General features: G+C 38.3%; 2 protein-coding genes across 3 annotated transcripts in view; both read right to left on the bottom strand.

Annotated features, from left to right (window-relative positions):
• LOC105470316 (homogentisate 1,2-dioxygenase) overlaps positions 1-10,226 on the bottom strand; it is a 56,890-nt gene extending 46,664 nt beyond the window's left edge. Inside the window, exons 1-3 of the mRNA XM_011722176.3 lie at positions 7,451-10,226; positions 2,240-2,311; positions 1,347-1,435 (exon numbers count right to left, since the gene is read on the bottom strand). Of these exons, the coding sequence (XP_011720478.1) occupies positions 1,347-1,435; positions 2,240-2,311; positions 7,451-7,465 (176 nt within the window). The 5' untranslated portion in view covers positions 7,466-10,226. The remainder of the gene's footprint in view (positions 1-1,346; positions 1,436-2,239; positions 2,312-7,450) is intronic.
• A 130-nt stretch (positions 10,227-10,356) lies between these two features.
• The window catches only part of LOC105470314 (RAB, member of RAS oncogene family like 3), a 39,671-nt gene continuing 25,521 nt past the window's right edge, over positions 10,357-24,506 (bottom strand). For both annotated transcript variants that reach the window (XM_011722174.2, XM_011722175.2), the window contains 4 exons: positions 21,143-21,293; positions 16,886-16,957; positions 13,020-13,058; positions 10,357-12,454 (listed from right to left, as the gene is read on the bottom strand). In XM_011722174.2, coding sequence (XP_011720476.1) covers positions 12,389-12,454; positions 13,020-13,058; positions 16,886-16,957; positions 21,143-21,293 — 328 coding nt within the window. In that variant the 3' untranslated portion in view covers positions 10,357-12,388. The remainder of the gene's footprint in view (positions 12,455-13,019; positions 13,059-16,885; positions 16,958-21,142; positions 21,294-24,506) is intronic.

Here is a 24,506-nt window from a genome sequence, read left to right as displayed (position 1 = left end):
CCCTGATTTTTGACATGTATAGAAAACTTTCTCTATCTCTTCCTCTTTCCACTCACATATCTACTGAGAGAAAAGCACTGTTGATACTGACATTGTAACATAGCACCTGCCATATATCATGCCCAGTTCTCTTGACAGCCTCCTAGAGATACCCTGGAAATGAGGCAGAAACTCTGCTATGATGGCAATACTTAATGATAGTTATTATGACAATAACTAGCATTAACTGAACACTAACCATGTACCGGGCAATGTGCTAAGCTAAGATAATGTGCTTTACACACATCCTTTCTTTTAATCCTCACCACAGCTATGAAATAGGTACTATAATTATCTTTGTTTTACGAATGAAGAACTAGAGGATCCAAGGGGGCAGATGATTTACCTAAGGCCACACAGCTGGAAAAGGAGCCAGGATTTATACTCAGGGGGCCTGCCTCCAGGGTGGCCATGATTAAACCGTGCAATCTTTATCATTTGTTTGGTCCATTATAGTTTTGTACTTACTATCTCATTTGCTTCTCAGAAGGATCTGTGGAGATAAACCCAGGCTGCCCTAATAAGCAGTACAAGACCACAAGCCCTTCTCTCCAAGTCTCTGGTATCAGCAGCATTCCTCTTCACAAATGCCTTAGCCTAAAATTTCTATAACTAGACACCATTTGTTTAAATCACAACACTTACTGCCTCCCAAAACTATAACACATACTGCATCCAACCTGAGTTAATCAAGGGATCATGTTCATTGACCTGGATGTAGCATTACAGCAAACATGGAACATGGCATACTATGTTAATGAAAATGATGGTTTCTAGCAAAGGCAAATTTCAGAATAAAAACCTTATTAATTCAAACCACAGTGGGCCTTAATACATGACTTTTAACTATCCAAGCTTGGATTACCCAACATTTTCTTGCAAAGACCATACCTCTAGTCAGCTGAGAGAGATATTGCTCTGAATCTTCCCTAATTGTGACTTTGTCATTATAAAACAAAACAAAAACAAAACAGGTAAACCCCAAGCCAAAACTCAACAGGACAGTCTTTAGAAGAAGGCCAAACTATTAGGAATATTTTCTTCTGAGTATAAGAGATAATTTGTAAATGGAACTGGACATGTGTATTTTCCCGGCTCTGTGCAGTTTTCCTTCACCTTCTTCCAGTAGTCACTTGGTGCTAGCTGGGAGGAAGTCCATTCTCTTCCGACTATGACCCAGACCATAGCCTATAAGAAGCAGGATCTTGGGCAACTCTGGGAGGCTGTGGCCCAGGGGAAGGAGGCAGCACAAAGTCCCTGTCATAGTTCCCACAGTCTACAGGTCAGAATTCATCTAATCCTTGTACCTTCTCTTATTGGTGCTCCGTGGACAAGTGAAAGCCGATCCTGAGAGCTGCTCAGCGTAGAGATTGTAGGGGCAGACCTGAGGATTATTCTGAAATAAAGGATGCAATAAACAATATTACTCCAAAAGCATCCCACCTTCCCACCAACCAACTCAGTAGGGGGATGGGGATACTCTGGGCCACTGCACATGACCATGTCCAACCCAATATGTTTCTTGTAACGACTTCTGATGTGACTTGCCCCCCGATTATAAAAGTAATATATACTTATTGTAGAAAATGTATAAACTATATGATATCACCCATTATCTCACAACCAGAAATAACAGAGTGTTAACATGTTGGTATTTTTCCTCGCATTCTTAACCTCCAAAATTGTGACGCTATGATACGTATAATCCTGTAATAATCACGCTTTTTTTCTTTTTTTTTTTTAAGAAAACATTATACCATGAGGATTTTTTATGCCATGATACAGCCTTCAAAAAGTTTTGAAAATATTTTGTTTACTGTGTTGTTGCTTTTCTAACCAGCAATAGTATGAACATCTTTGTGCATACATGTTAAAGCATCTTGTTATTTTCTCATAATTGTCACATCCATGGTGCTCAAGGGGAATATGAGGAATTCCCCTTAACCCTGGATTTTGGGAATCCTACTGGAAACCCTACAGTTAATTTTACTAGTTTGGATTGGCTGCTGTGCCACCAATCCAATTTTAATCTTTGTATTGTCATTGCTCTGTATCTTCATTGCCCCTATGACTTGGGAAACCCCTAGACAGTTCACAGGCTAGACTGGAAGAGCCACAGTGGGTGGAGGCACTTTGGCCTGAAAGCTAGTGATCCAGGAATAGGATTCAGAGCTCTTCTAAGCACGTTATTTGCTTGTACCTGTCCTTCTGGCAGGGAACCTGGGCAGCGAGGATCCTCTGAAGCACACTCATTCCCAAATCCAGAAATGTACTGTATGTGACAAAGACATAAATGCCACCATTAGTAGGATTTAAAGAGCATTTCACAAAGTTGGCAGTCCACAAATGTAAGAATTTCTATATAGACATACGTTTGTGTATGACGTTCTATGTATAATATCTTTACTGTGTCTTGACATATGAATCATTTAGGGAAGACAATATGCTTTCTGTGAATTTTAAAGACTTCCAATTAATCAGAAGAGTGCTGGATATTGCATAGACCTCTCCACCTTTAGCTGTACTTAGCTGATTTATGGGTCTACACTGTAACCTCCCTGAACTTGAGACTCCATTTCCCTTTCAAACTCTGGAAAAAAAAAGAAAAACCATCTAGGAAGAGATGTGTGGGTCCAACCCCTGACAGCAAAACCCTCTGCAAACTAGCCTTGCTGCAGGCAGAAGCCTCTGCTATCTGCCTCACCTATGGAACACATCTATATTTGTGTGAATGCATGAAAATAAAGTTTAAAGATATGGGTGGCCTTCAGGAGACATGCTAGCCCAGAATCTTTTCACAATGATACAATGAAACCTACTCTGATTGCCATCTCTTCACTTCACTCCCAGAGGAAACAAAAGTTAAAAGGTTTCTCAGCAAGGTTAAGTCACGGGGAGCTCCTGAAACTTACTCTTACAACACTCAACACACTTGAGAGTTCTTGTGCACTGTCTGGCTCTTTTGCTAGCCTAGAAGCTGCATGAAGGTGGGACTATGGCAGTCTTGGGTCAGAGAAAGTAATCAGTGGAAATCTATTGATTGATTGAGTTTTTCACTTAAAGCCAATTCTAATATAAGTGTATGTGTGCTGCTGTAAATAGGGTTAGAAGCCTCTTTGCTCTAACTTAAATACCAATTGATTTTAGCCCAGGATAATGAAAGTGCAGTCTTGCTCAGCGAGTGAAATGCCACCATCTGAACACATCTCCTTAAGAGATATAAGAAGGGTGGAAGCAGGTGAAGGGTAGGCCCTCCAGAGTGCTCAGCAGCATGGAGATGTAACAAGCCTGGATGTGTGAGTGATGATCAGGCCAACAACAGTCTATATTTGGAAGAAATATCAGATGTGAATGTTATGACCTGGGAAGCAATGGAAGTGAAATGATTCTTTTTGCCTTCAGACTCAATATTTTGCATATTTGAAAATTTGTCATCACAAAAAATACTAAGCTATATACTGATTTGTTAAAAGCAGCAGCATGCAGTTAGGATATCTTTGGGGAAATGGCAGAGGCCATCCAGCATTCTGATTCTCCGCTGCATCCAATTTTCTTCTCTCAAAATGAACCCCATGCTCACCATCAACGGGATTGAATTTGAGCTGCTGAGAATTGGTAATAACCCCAAATTATCTTCAATTCTGTGAAATGGAATTTTAGACCAGCCTATGACTGAAGCCACTGGGCATTACAGTGCCTTCGCTTTGTTCAACTGCCGCATTGTTTCTCTCTGCAAGAGAGGAAAGAAGGCTGGAGTACAGCTGAGCTTTCTGGCAGGCACCGGTGGATTTATTCATTAACCTTCCCCATTCTTTGTAACTGCTTGCCTCAGAAGAGAGTTCAGGGTTATGTGTTTGCAACAAGAGCTAGTATATATGTTTCTGAAGCCCTTAATTCAGACTGTGCTTTAAAAAATAGAAAAGAAAGTAGAAAGAACAGCTGGTGGTTTGGAAGGGAGCCACCAAGCACCAAGAGGTGTGAGTTCTGAATCCGTTTCTCAATCTTAGCTGCAGTGCATTGGCTAAAGAGGAAGGTGAAAACTGCTGAGTCACTATCAAATCGATTGGTTTTTCTGATCCCCTGAGAGAAAAATTACAGATGAGTTTATTACAGCTTTAAAATGCCATGTCCCTCACTGCCAAAGGCATCTGAATTAAGGAAGCAGTATTCGCAGCTGCTTTCTCCAGACATTGAGCTCAAGGACAGAATCTGAACTCTGCTTTTATCAGCTGCGAAAATCCAAGCATTCATTTCCAGCTGGTTCAGTGCCTATGTAAAAGTATATTGGGTACAAAAATAAGACTGAAAACCTAACATTAAGCAAGTGTGTTTGTATGTTTTCTACAGTTCAGATTTCTGAATAATTTGATCCGACAGAAAAATATGATTTCTTTTCAAGAGAATTATATGCATACTTTCTAAATGCAAGAATAAATTTCTGAGCTCCATGTGACTTTAGTACCATCAGTTCTTTGGCAGCTTACCAGTATACAGCTTTTTAATTCTCACCTGGTCCCCAGGATATGGTTTACTTGTCAGAGTAGTTTTATGAGGTGCTTTCTCCTGACTCTGATTCTAGGTAACACCTGATGAGATGAACAGATGGTGCACCTCACTTCCTCTTACTGGGCATGAAGGAAAGAGAGAGGAGTCAGGGGAGAGATGAAACTACTGCTACATTTTTTTTTTCTGTGGAAAAAGAGTCTAATATTTCTAGTTAACCTTGATGGGAACATAGAACATAGATTGTAAAGAGAACTTGCAGATTATTGCAGTAGGCTGAATAATGGCTCGCTCTGACAGATACGTATGGCTTAACCCCAAAACCTGTGAATGTTACCTTTTCTAGCCAAACAGACTTTCGCATATAAGATTAAGGAATTTGGGATGGAGAGATATCCTAATTATTTGGGTGTATCCTAAATGTCATCACAAGTGTCATTATAAGAGGGAGGCAAAGGGAGATTTGACTTATAAGAGGAGAAAAGGTGATGTGATTACAAAAGCAGAGAGATACATTTTTTTGAAGATAGAGGAAGAGGCTACAAACCAAGGAATGTCGGTAGCCTCTAGAAGAGGAAACAGAATCCATGGAAAAGGCAGGGAAACACAAACTCTCATAGAGTCTCCAGAAGAAACCAGCCACACTGACACCTCGACTTTACCCCAGTGAAACTGATTTCAGACTTGTGACCTCCACAACTTCAAGATAATAAATTTGTGCTGTTTTAAGCCAATAAATTTGTGGTAATTTTTTACAGCAGCAACAGGAAATCAGTTGTGTAGAATAGCAGGCTCTGTCTCTGGCTAATCATTAGAATCACTCCAGAAGCTTGTTACATACAAACCCAGAGCCAGCGAATCAAGGATTTGGTGGTGGGGCTCAGAGCCTGAATGTTAAGCAAGCTCTTTGTTTCAGAAATGAGGAAACCAAGGTTGGGAGAAGCTAAGCAACTTACTCAGATACACAGGGTATTTCATTTTAAATTTAATTTTATTATTGTATCTTTTGAATTTTCTTCCCCTAGCTGTACTTTTGTGTAAATGTGATTTCATTTATGGCTTTGTGTTGACATATTCATTAAAATGAAGAAATAAAAGATGAGAAACAGTTTAAACATTATGTAATGTTTATTGAGTAGAATGAATATGATGCAATCCGGTTTTCTGTGCTCGGATTCCTGACCTCTGGAGTTAACCTTTCCTTGTAAAGATTAGACAGCAGGCGGGGAAGAATGCCTTTGAAACTGAGAGCAAAGACTGGCATGCAATTTACATTGATGTCCTGGTGCTGTGCATAATAAGTTGCTTAAACATGACAGCAGGATAAGATTTTATATATAATTTATTTATAAATGGTAAAGATGTTTCCAACCCCTGCTGAACTTCCTCACAGAATGTTCATCAGAAAACAAAGTTTCTATCTACTCTTTCTTCCAAGACTTCAACTCCTACCATTGACATCATGACTCTCAGTTCTATTCCCCTTGCCCTGCCCACTCCACTGAAATCCAACCACCACCTAGGTATCTCAATTTGGCTGTCCTCCCATCAACTCAAATTTGGCTGACAGAGTTTTGGATTCTAGAGCATGCAGGCATTCTGTATGTGCTGTGCCTTTGCACTCACTCTTTCCTCCAGACCCCATCCTTCTTCACTTGGCCAGTTCCTACTTCTCTCTTAAGATTCAGTTTGGGTACAGGCTCCTTTAGGAAGTTTCTTTTGACTCTTCCTAGCCCAGACTCAGTTCCTCTACTATATTAATCTGCAGTATCATGCACTAGCACAAAATATTTGCTGAATGAAAGAATGAGAGTTAACTTTTAGTCAGGCATAAAGATAAAAAACCAAAGTCTTTCACTCTGGTGTTGAGTGTTTTCAGGATTCCCATCAAATAGGAAGGTGTTTGATTCTTCAAACTCAGAAACACCTCCCTTTAACTGATGGATTCTTCAAACTCAGCATCCGTTAGAGGGCATTAGGGCACTTCTCAAACCCTGCATTCTGGGAAGATGTCTGTTGTGGGGTGGTCTGGCCCACTAGGCCTGAGCCAAGGTTCTGGGCAGTTCTGTTCAGTTACACATGCATGTGTTGAGCACTGATGCAAGCCTGGGCTGGGCGCTAGGCATGGCTTCAGATATTAGGTACATATTCTGTTTTCCTTGCCTTAAGATAACCAGTCTAGTAGGAGCCACTGAGGCCCCTTTTTGAGCCTAGACTTTGCATTCAAACATACCCTGGTTCTAATCCAGTCATCTATTGGCAGTGACCTTGGGCAAATCATAGTCTCTCCAAGCATTACTTTTCTAATTGAAACAAGAACCTCTCTCTACACGCCAGATTTATTTTGAGGATTATGAGTTAATTCATAGTTAAAATGCCTAGCGCCTAACAGCATGTAACCCACACATACTTTTCAATTGCGCATTACTTAAAAGAAGAATGATTTCCTAGAGGAGGTGCTAGGGCTTCTACTGGCCAAGGGCTGATGGCTGATTCAGAGCCTCAATTAACTAAATAGATTAAGCATATCTAATTGGTCACCGGAAGTGGTCCATGAAGCTGTAGCAATGGGAAGGTGTCAGAGCAGGGGGTGGGAAAGAGACATGGTGAGAAACGTGTGTGTCCGTAGTGGAGGGGAGCTCTTAGGATGTCTACAGATTTCCAAGACAATAATTGAAACGAACAAAGGCAAGGGATGACCAATAAGAGCTTCATTTCTTTCCTTTGTTACCCTTCCCTTGTTCTTCAGCCCCAGCCATGCCCAGACACCACAGTGAAGCCTCTGAACACAGGGGTTTGAACCAGGGCCTCTCCCAGTCTTTTCCAACTCTGATACCCTGGAGTTCTCAGAAGCTTCCATAAATTTTGGCTGAAGAAGGCACAGTAAACTTGCCAGCTGGTTTCTTACCTTTAACTCAGCCATTTTTTCTGTCTTCTATGTATGATGACTTCAGGAAACCCAGGCCCAGAGGATATAAAGCCACAATGCTTCTTTCTCCTTCAAACCACTCTTTGGATATTCTGGTTCCCACTGCTTCACTGCGCTTCACTGGTCAGCGTGTCACTCAAACTAGCTGAAAGAATTGCCTAACTCATACATAGGGACAAAGTCCAACAAGCTTATTGAACAGGTTACACAAATGCTTTTGGTTTTTACAGTTTGTTCCTAAGTGTTTGCAGAGGCTTCACTCCTCTTCACCTGAGGTACAGATTGACCAATTATTTGTTCCAGTTAAAAATAAGCTTATTTCAAAAGGCAGAGAATTTGAAGCTATCAGGGAAAGGAACTGTGGCAGATAGTGCCTGCTGTTTGTGGTGGAGGATTCTCTGCTCAGTCCTGACTCAGGTTAGGAAGGAACAGGGCAGTGCTGAGTCTCCTGGAGAGCAGTGAGAACACCCCCAGACGTTTACCAGCTGCAGATGTTTACACTGGGGTAAGATGTTTACACACAGCCACCTGAAGACAGGGACCGGGACCAGAATCAGTTTTCTGCAGGTGCTTCCCAGGAATGGGCTCAGGTTCTTGGTTGAATCATTGAGAGCCTGAAACATTTCACTTAGAGCAAACTGAGATGTTTCCTACTGCTCCTTTTAATTTCTTAAAGTACATTTAGTTTTCTTATACATTCTTTAAGAGTTTTGTTTCCTAATGCCTTTATACTTCTAAAACAGACCAAGGGATTACTTTCCAGCCACCTCCTCTATGACTCCCTTGCTCTTCATCTTGGCCGCTCTCCTTGGTCATTGGCAGGTAGCAGCTTCATGACTAGTAGTGTTCAGAAAGGGGAAGACATATACTGAGTGCCTGCTTTTGTTAGATTTTTCCATATCGAATTCCACAAGAACAATCTTGTAAATTAGGCATTATCACAACTCAAATGCCAACAGACGAGGAAGTGTAAATGAATAAAGTAGGCTAGCTGATTTTTCAAGATAAGATGAAGCTCCAATTTTTAAACATTGGCAATTAGAATGAGAGAGAGAGAGAGAGAGAGAGAGAGAGAGAGAGAAACCACCCTGTGGTTGATGGCAAAAATGCCCAAATTCTTCTTGTACACTATCGAAATGAGGACTCAGAAACTCTGATTACGGGAGCAATTAGGTGCTCTTCGCCTCAGTCTGATGTCCCTGCACATCAGTTCCATGAAGTCCATTTTCAGAATGAACAGAAAAACAACAGTGTCAGGGCACCTGGATTATATCATGAATGCCTTAAGTTTGAGGAATTCTAAGAACCCGAGCTAAAACTAATATGGATCAATTCTTTTGGAAATAGCTTTTCTTAGAGCACTGTAGGGAAGAAGAGCTTTCTTTCTTCACACATCACTAGGTTCACAAATGAGGCACCTATAACAAAAGACAGATTATTGAGAAAAGCACATAAATTTATTTACCGTAAGTTTTACATGACAGGAATCTTCAGAAATGAAGACACAAAAGAAACAGAAAAACTTGCGTATTTTTATGTACAGTCTCATGCAGAAGTATAATCAGAGGACAAAAGGACATAATCTAATGGTAATAAACTGGAGAACTTAGCAAGTCCTATTTGTCCAGATTCTTCTTGGTGTTTCTGTATCTGTGAGGATATAGGGTACCTATGGAATGAAGGTTTTATGATCTACTTCAGGGGACAGTCACTTAGGTTTTATGGCCTGCTTCAGGGGAGAAGGGGTAAGAGGAAGGTATGAGAAACCTTGCTTCTGCAGTTTTCTCAAATATCAGGGTACAATATTTTGGGGTTGTGTGTCCTGAATCCCATCAACATTAAGATGGAGAGACCAGCCCAAATCTTTAGTTGGATTCCAACTAAGTCTTATCCACCCAAGGGACAGAGGAGTAGTCATAGATACGCCTTCACATCTGGTCACCTTCATTGGTTAGACACTGAAATCACAACAGGAAAAAAAAAAAAATCTTTATTGCTACCAACTTGTCCCATCAAGAGAGTAAGATATACATATGTAAAGAGATGGAGTCCCACTCTATCGCTGCTGGAAAGCAGTGGTGCAGTCATGAATCACTGCAGCCTCAAACTCCTAGGCTCAAGTGATCCTTCTGCCTCGGTCTCCTAGAGTGCTGGGATTATAGGTGTGAGCCAGCACCCACCCACTTTTTAAAAAATATTTTGACATTTATACTTGTTTATTATCTAAAAGCATTTTTTTACCAATAGTTCTCAAGAAGTCCTAGCAAAAATTATGCTTCATGCTTTTTTGAAGAACTCTAGCTAGTAACATTCATTTGTGCAAAAGCCTTATTATGCTGCTGCTGCTAATAATTGAAACAAATTTACCTTAGATTATTAAAAACTATTTTTTTCTTGGAAAACCTTAATTCAAGGAATCAAGCTTGGCTGCAGAAAGAAATAGAGTTAAGGAATACTGTTAATTTTTCCAGATTGACCCTGGAGTCATCAGCAATGGTTTATTTATTTACTTATTTATTTAAGATGGAGTCTCACTGTGTCACCCAGACTGGAGTGCAGTGGCATGATCTTGACTCACTGCAACCTCCACCTCCCGGCTTCAAGTGATTCTCCTGCCTCAGCCTCCCGAGTAGCTGGGATTACAGGTGTGTGCCACCAGGCCTGGCTAATTTTTGTATTTTTAGTAGAGACAGTGTTTTGCCATGTTGGCCAGGCTGGTCTCAAACTCCTGATCTCAAGTGATCCACCCACCTTGGCCTCCCAAAGTGTTGGGATTACAGGGGTGAGCCACCGCACCTGGCCTATTTTTATTTTTTAAATAAGATAGAAAATAAAAAAATCAGGGTGAATTTTTTTTTTAAATTAAAAGAAAGAGGAAGAAAGCATAGGGAAGGAAGGCATTTGATTTATTTCTTAAAGGAGAAATACAAAGAGCTTTAGTTGGGTTAGGTCTCTGTGTAGCATTTCGTTTCCACTTCCCAACTCTATAGCCTATCCCACAACACATTTGTGACCAATTCTACATATAGATCATGATTTGCATAGCTTTCCTTTGTGTCAAAAAGAAACCAGGGCTATGTCCTTTCAAAGAGGAAGTAAAGAAAGGCTGGAGAACAGTCTAGCTGATGAAAGCTGCTTTAAAAAAGCCATAAAAAAGGATGAGTTTGTGTCCTTTGTAGGGACATGGATGCAGCTGGAAACCATCATTCTCAGCAAACTATCACAAGAACAGAAAACCAAACACCACATGTTCTCACTCATAGGTGGGAACTGAACAATGAGATCACTTGGACTCGGGAAGGGGAACATCACATACCGGGGCCTATCACGGGGAGGGGGCAGGGGGAAGGGATTGCATTGGGAGTTATACCTGATGTAAATGACGAGTTGATGGGTGCTGACGAGTTGATGGGTGCGCACACCAACATGGCACAAGTATACATATGTAACAAACCTGCACGTTATGCACATGTACCCTAGAACTTAAAGTATAATTAAAAAAAAAATCCTTTTCCAAATTCCCAAGACTGCCTTTCTAAAAGGACTCTCTAACATTCTTATTTTAATATTCTCTTGCAGCATACCTTGATTTCCAAGGTACTTCTGAAACCTAATTAAAATGGAATAGAAAGTGAATTTGGTGTTTTCTACCTAGGTTTTAAATGAGAAATGAAAACTGTATATTTATTATTATTATTTAAAAGTATGGAGCAAAATCAGGAGTGCAGACCTGCAGCAGAGCCAGAGAGAGAATATGAGTGATAAAGTGTTGAATAAATTGTTTTTAGAAATCAAATTCACATACTAAGGAAGAACTGGGGCAGAGAAGATTAAGCAAGCAAAAAGATAGATTAAAAAAATGATGAACAATTATGGACACACACACACACACACACATACACACACACCCCACCCCCAAAAAGCTTTGGAGTCATTATGAAATCCAAGAATCCTAGTTCATAATTCATGTAAATGTGTTGCTGTGGAACTTATTTTTACTTCTCTCCATAAATACATTGTTGACACAAGAATAATATTCTTAGTTTTCTGACTATAGCTAAGGGACATTTCAGGAGTTGACTTTTCCTTAAAAAAAAAAATGGAGAGGAGGCTGTACATCTCTCTCATTGCCCTTGCGCAGGTATTAGATTTTGCCCTACCTATTTCCAAACAGAAAGCCTAGACTGCATACAGCAACAACCTTAAGAGTGAGGGAGTTGCCAATTTTTTCACATCATTTTACCAGAATTCTTTTTTTCTGGTATTGCTGTTCTCTATGTATTATTAATTTGTATTTATATTTAACTCTGGCTATCAGTCCACCTCTTCCAGTCACTGAGCCATTTGCAAAGGAGAGAAGAGGGAGCCAAGGGTAGATATTATTTAGGCATTCCTGTGTGTGACGAGGGTGGAGACAAATAACACGATCTTGCATCTTTGAAAATGACAAAGATTGTTTGGGGTGGACAACTCAGGGCTGGTTAACAAGGCCTTTTCCCTCAAGAAGGTAAAACAATAGAGATACATTTTTGAAGTACTTAATTAAGCTTTCAGCAATGTGTGGGGAAAAAGTACAGACCCGTAAAAACCCTCCCGTTGTAGGCAAGAGTAAATTTTCTCTGCAGTACACTGTCATTGCTCATTTACTGCATCATTTTGACAACATCTCATATTTCCACAAGGCTTTTACATAATCTATACACAGGGACAGAAAGGTAAGGAACACAGAGAACAGGGACAAAGTTTGGACCTCCCGTGTTGTCACTTCCTATCATTTTTCCATTAAAGGGTGAGGCTGAAGGGTAGCATTTAAGATGATTTCGTTAAAAGGCTGTGATGGTAATAACTGAACACAGCAAGAGGAAAGCTGTGAAAAACTGCCACTGCTTGCTCACTCTTCCAAAGGATGAGTGTAACTCAGTCATAATGAAGGCTCTTTAATGTTCCTGCCCCAAATCTTTTCCGATCAGGAAAGCCTGGAATCTGTAGGCAAGAAAGATAATTATATTAAGTCTCAAGCAATAAAAGTTCAAATACTAATAGTAATTTTTCCCTTCTTTTCCATTTCTGTATGGCAGTGTGTTGTTCCTTAAAAAAAAACCAGCTTTCTGAGGTTTTACTCAGAAAGCCACAGATTAAATAATAAAAATAAATTTTACCAAAATGGAAAACATTTGCCAACAAATTGGTGATAGTGTCATCTAAATCAGAAAGAATGAAGGTAAATCTCATAATACCTACTAGACTTTTATATAAATTATTTGTATTGTGACAGACCCTGAATGTATACTCTTGGAGTCCCAAGCAAATTATTTTCCTCTTCTATTTTATAATACAATCTTATTTCTAGATTATTCTTGTTTCCTAGATCCTTATTTTCCCTTTGTTCTGATTTTCCCCTTTTGTATTTAACAGGATAGAAGGAAATCAGTTGCTTGTGCCTACAAAGGGCTTTTCCCAACTTTTTAAAACTACTTCTGAACTTAAATTTGGAAATCACCTATCTAAATTTAAGAATCTATTTTATCAAGAAAAGATAGATACCAACCTGATTACCTTCTCTTAAAAAGTATCTCTTCTCTATGACCTGTGAAAAACAAAGATTTTAAAAGCTTAGCACACATACCTGCAAAAAGTGGCTAACTGAAACAACCACTAATGGTACTAAAAGGAATATATCCAAACTAAGAATCTTTTCCGCAGCAGTAGACATGTAGTAGAGTGAGCTAAAAATCTGGTGTTAATTAGATCAGAATTGTGGGAGTATTTCCATAAAAGCCTACCTCATTCCAAAACGCATTAATGATAGATCAAAAAATAAATAAATAACAGAAACTAAATAATGACAGAATGACATAAGAACCCATGCAATTCTTAGAGTATGGCAGCAAATCTGACTCTAAGTTTCCTAGCAGTCAGTCCCAAAAGGTACTAACCAGAATCCATAAGATAAAAAAAGCACTTGCCTGCTACAATAGTCTTGTCTATTTCTTAAAGAGGGGACTGTTTAACATAGCAAACCACCACATCCCTATAGTAAGTGGTGAAAAATTCTATATGTCCTCAATATAGACAGATGACACAACATCAAAAGCAGTCTAATGACTGTTGTAGAAAAAACAAGTTCAAGCAGTAGATGTACCTGCACAAATCCATCACCATTATTGAAAAGAAACCCTCAAAATATATGTTCAAATGTAATGAGTTTAAGAACACCATGTTTTCATTTTTTTTCCCCAAACTGCTGTGAACACTAAAGAGCACTATGTTTTCAGATGATGAAAAACATTTTCAAGAAAAATAAATTCTGTTCTGACACTTCAGAAACTGCAGTGGTTACAGAGGAAGTATTATAAATGTCTCTGATTTAGGATGGCTTGACTACGATTTTTTGACTTTATGGTGGTGTGAAAGCAACATGCACTCAGTAGAAACTGTACTTTGAGTGCCCATACAATAGGCATTTTTTTCACTTTCAGTATAGTATTCAATAAATTACATGAGTCATTCACAACTTTTTAATAAAATAGGCTTGTGTTAGATGATTCTGCCCAACTGTAGGCTAACGTAAGTGTTCTGAGCATGTTTAAGGAAGGCTAGGCTAAGCTCTGATGCTTGGTAAGTTAGGTGTAATCAATGTATTTTTGACTAACAACATTTCCAATTTACATGGGGTTTACTGAAATATAACCCTATCGCAAGTTGAGGAGTATCTGTATTTCCTTTACACAGACCTGCTGTGGTAAGAAAAGTTAATCGGATAATGATACAGATCAGCTGGAGATGAACTCTAAGACATTCAAATCTGAAATTATGCAGCTAAGAGTTCCTCTGAATTAGAACAGAGCATGTTCTTCTAAGGCCAAGGCCAGCTTGCTCTCTCTGGTACGACAGCGATTCATTCAGATTCTTGCTGTCTTAAAGACTATAGCTGGATTATTTTTAGCCACAAGACACCAGGGCAAAGTTGCATTCACTTACCCCAGAGGTAGAAAAGTTGGTTTATCATTAGTGTACATCTTAAAACAATCCCACAAAAACCAAGAAGGAGACTGATTCCCTTTCCTGTCTATGGTAGGACAGGAAAATCTGATTATTCTGGAGTGTGAGGAATTACTATTAGAAGGAGTTAGACTTCCTTTTGGAGAAGAAATCTTTTTTTTTTTTTTTTTTTTGAGATGGAGTCTTGCTCTGTCACCCAGGCTGCTGGAGGGCAGTGGCACGAACTCGGCTCACTGCAAGCTCCGCCTCCCGGGTTCACACCATTCTCCTGCCTCAGCCTCCCGAGTAGCTGGGACTACAGGTGCCCACCACCACGCCCAGCTAATTTTTTGTGTTTTCAGTAGAGATGGGGTTTCACTGTGCTAGCCAGGATGGTCTCAATCTCCTGACCTTGTGATCCGCCCACCTCGGCCTCCCAAAGTGTTGGGATTACAGGCGTGAGGCACTGTGCCTAGAAAGAGAAGAAATCTTTATGCTAAATTCTGGAAGAACTGATGTATAGAAACTGGGTGAAATTTGGTTGTCAGCTCCTTTGATTTCAGGCAACCACCTCAGTCTGGAGGTCTGGCCAACCTCCTAACCCACATACATTTTGTTGTGATTCAGGCAATAAAAAGAGAAGTTACCTTTTTGGTTTTGGTCATAATTCTTTACCCCTGACTTGCAGCGTGTACTCCTGATTTTTTAAAAAATAAAGCCTTGCCTGACAACTTGGATTATACCAGTCAATAATCCAGTTTCTCTAGGATGTAATTTAGTATATCTTATTTTTTAATTTTAGAACTAATAAAAATTTAAATTTAAACAACATACTGTGGGATCTTCCCAGGTCAGGGCAGATCTGTAAGATGTTGCTCATAGGGGACAAATTTTGTATTGATGCGGCCACGGATCTAAACCAAATGGAAATTCTTACATTTTAAGTTTGAAAGCAATGTGGAGAGAAAATCTGGCTCCTTGCAGTGCTGCACAACATTTTTCATGTCATGGCACACGTAGAAAATGCTGATATTTGCACAGCACACTGGGGAAAATGGAAGAGGCTGCCAATCACCCAACCCCCCACCCTGAGGGCTCTGGCTGCTCTGAGAATTGAGGGAAATCAGTATCTAGGCACATCTGTACCCTATTTGCCACATACCGGTTAAGAAGTTTTGCAGTGAGGCAAAATTTTCCTAGTGGCCTAATATTAATTGAGGAGGGTACTGGAGCTTATCTAATGCTGACAAAAAGGCCGAATATTAAATCCCAAATTAACTAAACCTGGGGCTTATCTAATACTGAACAAAACGGCCAAATATTAAATCCCTAAACAGTTAAAAGAAAAAAATGATTGCTAAAGAAGAGCTATGGGGAAGATGATTTTCTTAGGAGATGTCACTTAAAAAGAAATATAACACAGGAGTTAACCTTTTTCAATAATACAGGCAGAAAGATCCTATTTTACCTTACTATGCAATGTCAGCATTGGGCAAACAACTTAAACTTGGTCAATACTATGTGCAATGCAGTTGTATGGCCTTGTGAAGGAAAGACAAACAGTGCTCAAATTTACCAGTATGCTGAGTCATTCTACATTTTCCTTCCAGTTGAGGACAATAAAATGATGTTAGCAGAGAGTCAATAATTGGAATGCAAATATTTCTGAGAGGGAAACACTAGGAAATCTAGACGACGACATTACCTTAAAAGGTAACAGTAACATTTATGTGGAGAATATTAACAGCTGGGAGAGCAAAAAGAACTCAGGGCTTTAAGCAGAATCTCCTCAGTTCAGTGCCTTTATGTGGGTGGGAGGGTGAATAAGTGAAAAAAAGAGCTAGAAAATGGGTAAATAGAAATTATTATTATTATTTTTTTTTTTGAGACGGAGTCTCGCTCTGTAGCCCAGGCTGGAGTGCAGTGGCCGGATCTCAGCTCACTGCAAGCTCCGCCTCCCGGGTTCACGCCATTCTCCGGCCTCAGCCTCCAGAGTAGCTGGGACTACAGGCGCCCGCCACCTCGCCCGGCTAGTTTTTTGTATTTCTTTAGTAGAGACGGAGTTTCACCGTGTTAGCCAGGATGGTCTCAATCTCCTGACCTCGTGATCCGCCCGTCTCGGCCTCCCAAAGTGCTGGGATTACAGGTTTGAGAATAGAAATTATTTTAAGGAGAGGAATTAGATATCTTTTTAAAACCCCCATTTAAATCCAGTAGCTTTTACCCTTTACTTAGAGAACACTGGTGATGGAATAAATATGTCAGCAGGCCTTGGGCAATTATACCAACAGATAAGAGAGACCAAAACAAGTATTAGTCAGGCTGTGAAATTTTGGACAAAAAAAAATAAAGGGTCACAGGATTCTACAAAAAAATTTTAAACTCTCATAATATATAAATTAAGTTTAAAAATAACTTAATTGAAGCCATTACCTTATCAAAAAACCTACTGAGCTTGACAGCATTGGAAGAACCTGCAGCTAAGTACCGTGGATTTGTGCAGTCCTAGAAGATAAAACATAAGATCCACAAGTGAAAGTTAGGAAACCCAAGCTCTTTGCTATTCATAACTCATCCTGTTGCACATTTCTATAGGCATAATACTGTTAGGTATAATACTCTCGTAAAATATTCAAATAATTTTCAAATTATGGTGCACAAAGCAAGGAGGAAAGTACTAAAGGAAAATACGGTCACTTAATCTTTGTCATTTAAACAATTTTAGAGTATATCAAATCAATGTATTCATCATCAAATAATTCACAGAGGAAGACAAGATTACTAATATTTTACTAATAACAAAACCAAGGTACTAATGGAGTGACCTACCTACATTTACCCTGAAAACCAGAGAGACAGCCATGAAAAACAGTAAGCGTTTCACTTTTGTACTCGTTATTCACCAGTGCTCAACTAATTTAGTACCATGCAGTTCATATGAACTGCAGAAAGCATGAAAATAAGGATTTAGAGGCGCAAAGAACAAACAGAACAATTGCCAAGGGTTTCTCTTTGGATGCAAGGTACTACATCTTTTGGTAGGCCACAAACATATATTATTTTTGGTAATAAACATCTACTACTATCGTTTGATAATAAAGATATATTACTACTCTTGGATGGAAGTTTTTTATAGGGGAAAAAAATGGGCCCAGAAGGGACAGAACAATCTGGAACATTAATCATTACAATAACTTTAAAACCTTAAAAGGCCTACTATTCGATGGAATCCCAGTGTAGCTGTTTTGTTTTTTGCTTGTCACTCTTGACTTGTCACCTTGTGAGATAGAGTACTTTGATTTTTACCTGAAATGTACCTAAGACCAAACTATAAGGGCTACCATGTAAGCTCCTTTGCAAGCATGAAATTTTATCTTTTAGCTATACACCCTCTGTGCCCCTAGAAATTACTAAAATTACTGTTGTTACATTTATTCTGTTTTTGTAATCTCCAGGCCCACAGGATTCCTTTCTAATGAAGCCTCCTATTTTATTCATATGCAACATTCCAAGGCTCACATTTTAAATTTTGGCCAGAAATTATAATACATTCTCCAAAACTACAAAAAAGAGAGGCTACAACAAAGTTGTCAAAGATCACAGAGTACTAGAAATCAGGGGTCTTCAAAGCCAGCAAGCTCTAAATCGGAATACCTATTCCAACATTTCTACTCTGTGTAACATTGGTTAGGTAACTAAACCTTTAAATTTGGGCTTACTGATTTGTGGAATGGGGATAACAATATTTTATCTGATGGGATTTTTGTGAAAAATTAAATAATCCATACCTGGATACAGTGGGTAGTAGAACATTAGTCCTTCTCTCTTCAATCTAAGAAAATGCTAGCAGAGTGAATTTTCAAGCACAACAAGCACTTACCATAATAAAGATAATTCCACATATGGATTACATAGACTGAAACATCATTGCACAAACTATGGTATTTGAAATAGTGTTTGAACACATTTCTACAGCAATTGGGGCATATAAGAGACAAATCTTAGACCTGTGGTAGAAACGTTTTATAAAATAGATATTGATTAGCTAGTCATCAGAATGTCAAAAGTTTGAGACAATTCTAAATAGAGCTGAAGTACTATATACAAAAACTAAAGCAAACAAAAACACACCCCCAAAACCTTAATTCTATGGTACCATAATTTCAGGTCGAGCAGCCTAGAGAAACACTATGATTTTTGGGATGAGAAATTTAGAGCTGAAAGAGTCATCTGCCATTTATCATAGCTGAGGGAAAAGTCTGAAAATTAATAGCTCTAAATAGCTTGTCTGAGCTTGAGAAAGGACTATTAACCAGGGAAGATACTTCAATATGATCACTTCAAAGTAAATACATAACAGAGAAAATTTTTTACGGGGTACAAAAAGCCTAACAGGATTTTAGAAAATAAGTAATTGTTCACCTATTTATAATTTAAACAATTTGCATTTATTCAGGCAGTTATTTATTAACTTTGATTCCACCTTTGATGTATACATTTGTTAATTCTTACTTTTCTACAGTTTCAAGTAAATTTATACAGTAACTGATGTTAGCACTAATATTGTTACATTAGTTTTTATTTGAGGCTTTATATTTAATTGCTGAATCTTTTTGATGGCTATTTCTTTTTGAAACTCTCATATTCAATCTTCTTCCTCATTTTTTCCTCCCTTCATTCTCCGAACCTCTCCTAGTCTTATTTGTGCTGTGTTCTTGAAGCTGTACACTGATAAAGTCCAAAAACATGTTATATTTGAACTCTTTGGGGACTATGTGTGCTGAAGTCTCACTAACTGAGTACCTTTACATCTGACTTACAGTTAAAACAAGGCCTTGGCTTTGTAAGGCAAGTAGGAATAACACACACACACAGACACACACAGACACACAGGCAATTATCACAGAAACCCACAAGCACTAGAAACAGATACATTCTAAAATATATTAAAAGTAAGCACTGGAACAAATTAAGTGTTTTCAATGGTAAATTTCCCTTTGGAAATAATGTTCAAAGTAATCTCAGCACTTCTTCAACAAGAATATTGTATATCTATATAGCAAGAATCCTTTGGAATATCATGGTTCAGTGCTGACTACCTGGGGTATGCCCATCAATATTCCATTGTGGCAGCTAAGAAAAATAAGGGGCTCTCCACTGCAAAGCAGAATGTAAAAAACAATGGAATGACAGGCAGAAGCTGGGGGTAGAGGTGGGGCTGAACCAAGCAGTGTTTACAAACGTTGATTCACAGAACAAGGCATCAGAATCACCCGAGTTATTTGTTAGAACTACAGATTCCTGGTCCTCCTGCCAGGCTTTATGAATAAAAAGCTCCAGCTGTGGGGCAGTTATTCAAAATTTTCCATAGGTACTATTGGTAATATAAATACACAATCCGATTTGGGTAACTGTTGGTCTAGATGATTTCTAGGAGATTTTTCAGCCGCCAAATTCTCAAGGTGAGTTGAAGGATTAATTAAGTGGAAAAGAGGCTTAACTGTAGAGCACAGGCTCTGAATCTGAATACCCCATTTGACCTGGGTAACCTTCCTTGGTCTTGTTACCTCTCTCCTTCTTGTCTTCATCATTAAGAAGAGGACAGTAATAGTATCTGTCTTATAGAGTTGATTGTGAAGATGATGCATGTGAGATCATATATGTAAATAACTAAAACAGTTTTCAACCCCTAAGTGCTCAACAAATGTTGGTCACTAGTACTATTGCACCACCACCACTGCATTTCTGGAATGCCAGTGCACAGTTGCAGAAATCCTATTTGTGAACAACATGACCATGACTGAAGTTGCTGGCCAGGATCTTTTTCTGGGATCCTAACAGGCTTACATGACAACCATTTCTTAGCTTTTTTAAGCACTCAGTTCTAATTGAGCTAGTTATCTTATCAAGGGACTCAATCCTCTATATATGCATAAGTATACATAAATTAGTCCTTATGAAGCACTCCTAGTTTAAAGTTTGTAATTTTTTCATGTATCTGTTAGGTTGCCCTTTAAGGTAAAATTTGTAGTTTAAGAAGCTAAGAGGCTTTTTACAAGCAATAATAATAAACTTATAATGCCACTTTAATCAATTTATTTTAATTTTGGTGTGATTTTTAAAAACTTTCTCAAGAAAAAGTCCATGGACCAGGTGCAGTGGCTCACGCCTGTAATCCCAGCACTTTGGGAGGTCAAGGCGGGCAAATCCCTGGCAGTCAGGAGTTCAAGACTAGCCTGGGCAACATGGCAAAACCCCATCACTACTAAAAATATTTTAAAAATTAGCTGGACATGGTGGTATATGCCTGTAAACCTAGCTACTCGGGTGGCCTAGGCATGATAATTGCTTGAACCCAGTAGGTAGAGTTTGCAGTGAGCTGAGATCACGCCACTGCACTCCAGTCTGGGCGACAGAGCGAGACTGTCTCAAAAAAAGAAGCCCATGATTTAAATTATTCATAGAATAAAGTTGGAACATTCCAACAGATCAACATAAAAGGCTGAAGTGACTGTGCACATCTCTCAGTCTAGATATGTTGATTCCAATCTTGACTACATTTTGGACTAGAATCCAAAAAGCCTGATTTCAAGTATAAAGTTTCTTTCACTAGAATATATAATTTGAACATGTCTTTAGTTTTGTCTTTACGTGATAATAATACAAGCATGCATTAGTGAAAATACACACCAAATTAATTTCTTCTGGATTGAAATCCTCAGCCAGGAAAGCAGTCCTAGTTAAAACTTCATGGCGCTTTGTTTCATGAATCTGGTCCAGCTTAGTCCCTATTACCAACAGCGGTATTTGGTTATCAGCAAACTGTTCTCGATCATAATCCCTGTGATAAATAATAATGAAGAGGTGAAGAGAATTTACCTTTCTGATGTAGATGTGTAATATTTAAATGCAACTAACTTAAACTATTTTACTGAAAATTAACTGATTTTTGCTGCCTTCACCTATAAATCCACTTTCCTTCCAACTTCTTCCATCTACTTGTTCTTTTATCAATCCATCCTCATCATCTATCAAATTCCAGCTATTCATCTAACTTCTCAAAATTTGGTCCCATGTTTTTATTGAATGTTGAATAATACTGAATAATTGAACAACTAAGTGCCCATCAAGTATATTATAGTCAGTGGACTTGACTTCCAATGTAGCTCTGTCTTCTAAGGCTAACATAACAACTCAGGAATGTTTCAGAGTAGAAGCAGAGAGTGGATTTAAGTCTCTGTGTAGAGAAAACCCAAAAGCCTAGCATGGTGTGCTGCAAGACAAAATGGCAAGCTTCTTGGGTACCTTTTGGGGTATGCATTAGCTCTGTATCTACAATACACATTTCTGTCTGAATAGTAAAGAAATAAGAAGAATAAGAAAATAGAAATAAGGAAGCTGAAACCCAGAATAAATCAAATATAGGTGATACTATAGCCTGAGAAAGGTGGGTTAAACACATGGAAATGGAAGGAAACAGCTGAAATGCAAAATGAATAGTAAAAGGAAAGAACTTAGTACCAAGTAGTTGTTTCCTGAAATGAGAGCCATGGGAGATAGAGGACGGGCAATAAGAATCACTTAGGGTTAGTGGCCTTGGATCACTGGCTATTATAATCCTTATTTTTTAAAAAAATTATTATTATTATTATTATTATTATTTTTTTTTTTTTTGAGATGGAGTCTTGCTCTGTCGCCCAGCCCAGGCTGGAGTGCAGTGGCGCGATCTCGGCTCACTGCAAGCTCCGCCTCCCGGGTTCACGCCATTCTCCTGCCTCAGCCTCCCGAGTAGCTGGGACTACAGGCGCCCACAACCGCGCCCGGCTAATTTTTTATATTTTTAGTAGAGACGGGGTTTCACCGTGGTCTCGATCTCCTGACCTTGTGATCCGCCCGCCTCGGCCTCCCAAAGTGCTGGGATTACAGGCGTGAGCCACCGCGCCCGGCCTAAAAAAATTATTTATCCAAAGAACAGAGTGGTGATGTAAATTAAACTTTTCATTACTGAAAAGAACACAGAGGCCATTGCTGTTGAATTAATTTAAATTCTACTCACATATTAGAAATAAAGCAGATTTGGATTTCTGACACGTCATAAGCTCAATTTACAACAGTCAGCAAAATCTGGTTGTGCACAATTTATGACAGTAAATCAATATTGCATAATCCAATCACTATAACCCAGTTGAGCAAAGCTTTTTTTCTTCCTTTAACACTACCTTTTCTTTCTCTTAGAGAAATTCTAAATTGGGGTAAGGGGGAAAGTTACTAAGTATTTATGTCCTTCACAATAATCTTACAGAGCCTCAACAAACTGTTCAGCCTCAGAACACAACTGTTTTAAATATATAACCTCCCATCTCACAAAAATATTACCATTCTATTTATTGCATCAAAGTCAATAATAGCATGATCAAGACCTTTGATTATTCATACCAACAGCAACCCTAATTAAAGAGACATGGTTCAAAGCTGCAATTCGCTTTGTTAGGGAATAAAGTTTTGAGCGTGTCTTTTGTTTAGGACTGTTTCCTTCTGTCTCACATACAAATTTTTGCATATCTTCTATCAAATACCATCTTTGATGTACATACATCTCTCACATAGTCTTGCACAATTCCTTGCACATTGACACATATAAAGCATACATATATAGTTTGCTCTCTTATTTCTCTTTTTAGGTTTCCTTTTATCTTTTTCATAAAATCTTGCAGCATCCAATATAAAATTTAATCTTGAAATCTTTTCTGGTAACCTTCTGAAGGACTTTATCATGGATGGATAAGGCTGATAACTCCTTAACATCACAGAGAGACACACAGCCATGTATCATATTATATGCGTAATACTGGGTGGAAAAATAAAGACAAAAAACTTGCATCTTTCAGATCACTGTATTTAATTATTACTTTAGAGAAGATTTAGAATTCAGAGAAACAAGTTTAAAAGACAATACAGGGAGACAATCAGCAAATCCAGAATATAGGAAACTGTACAAGACAAACAGCCATCTTCTACAAATAAACTGCTAGGAGGTTGGAAAAAAAACAACTAAGAAGGGAGAACCTAAGATTTGACTCTTAAGAAATGAAATACAATCAGAGGACTTTATTTAGATACTGTTTCAAAAAAATCAACTACAACATTTATGAGACAATTGGGGAAATTAAAATAATATTTGGTTATTAAAGAATTATTATTAAAGTTTTGGCTATGATAATTATATGCTGTCATGTTAAAAAAAAAAAAAGCCCTTATGTTTTGAAGTATATATGGATGAAGTGATAGGATGTTTTAACATTTGGTTCAAAATAATCCAGTTGAGAGTGGGAGAAGATAGAAAGCAGGTAGAGATATGGATGAAACAAGACTGGCTATATGTTGATAATTGTTGAAACTAGGTGACAGGTATATGGGAGTTCATTTTCCATTCTTCGTATTTACATACGTTTAAAATTTTCTATAATAAAAAATTAAAATTTATTGTGGTAAAAACCACATAACATTTATCTAAATTGTTTAAATATGGCTAAAAACTCAATCTGATATAAAAGATATATATGCTAAGCAGTCTTGCTCCTACCACTGCACCCATCCACCCATTTCCCCTGGCCCCCTATAGGTTATCATTTTTGTTAGTTTCTTATTTATCTTTTCACTGATTCTTTATCCAAATATAAATATATATTCTTATTTCTTTCCTTTCTTACACAATAGAAGGTATATGATATATATTCTCTGCATTTTGATTTGTTAAACCTAATAATGTACCCTTTGTAGATCTTTCTAATTTAGTTCATAGAGATCTTCCTGATTATTTTTCAAATGTTGAATACTACTCCAGTATGTGGATATGTCATTATTTAGTCTATGAATCTTTTGTTGCTCGGACACTAGGGTTGCTTCCAAATCTTTTGATGCTAAAAAATAATGCACCAACAAAGCACACCAATGTATTAAGGTTGTTTTATACATTTGCAGGTTTATCTATAGGATCAAAATGAAGCTGTACTGTCAAAATGCAAATGGGTACAGAATTTTTACTGAATTCCCT

This window comes from Macaca nemestrina, chromosome 2 (assembly GCF_043159975.1).
Source record: "Macaca nemestrina isolate mMacNem1 chromosome 2, mMacNem.hap1, whole genome shotgun sequence".
NCBI classification, from domain to species: Eukaryota; Metazoa; Chordata; class Mammalia; order Primates; family Cercopithecidae; genus Macaca; species Macaca nemestrina.
This window is presented reverse-complemented; position numbering and strand designations above follow the sequence as displayed.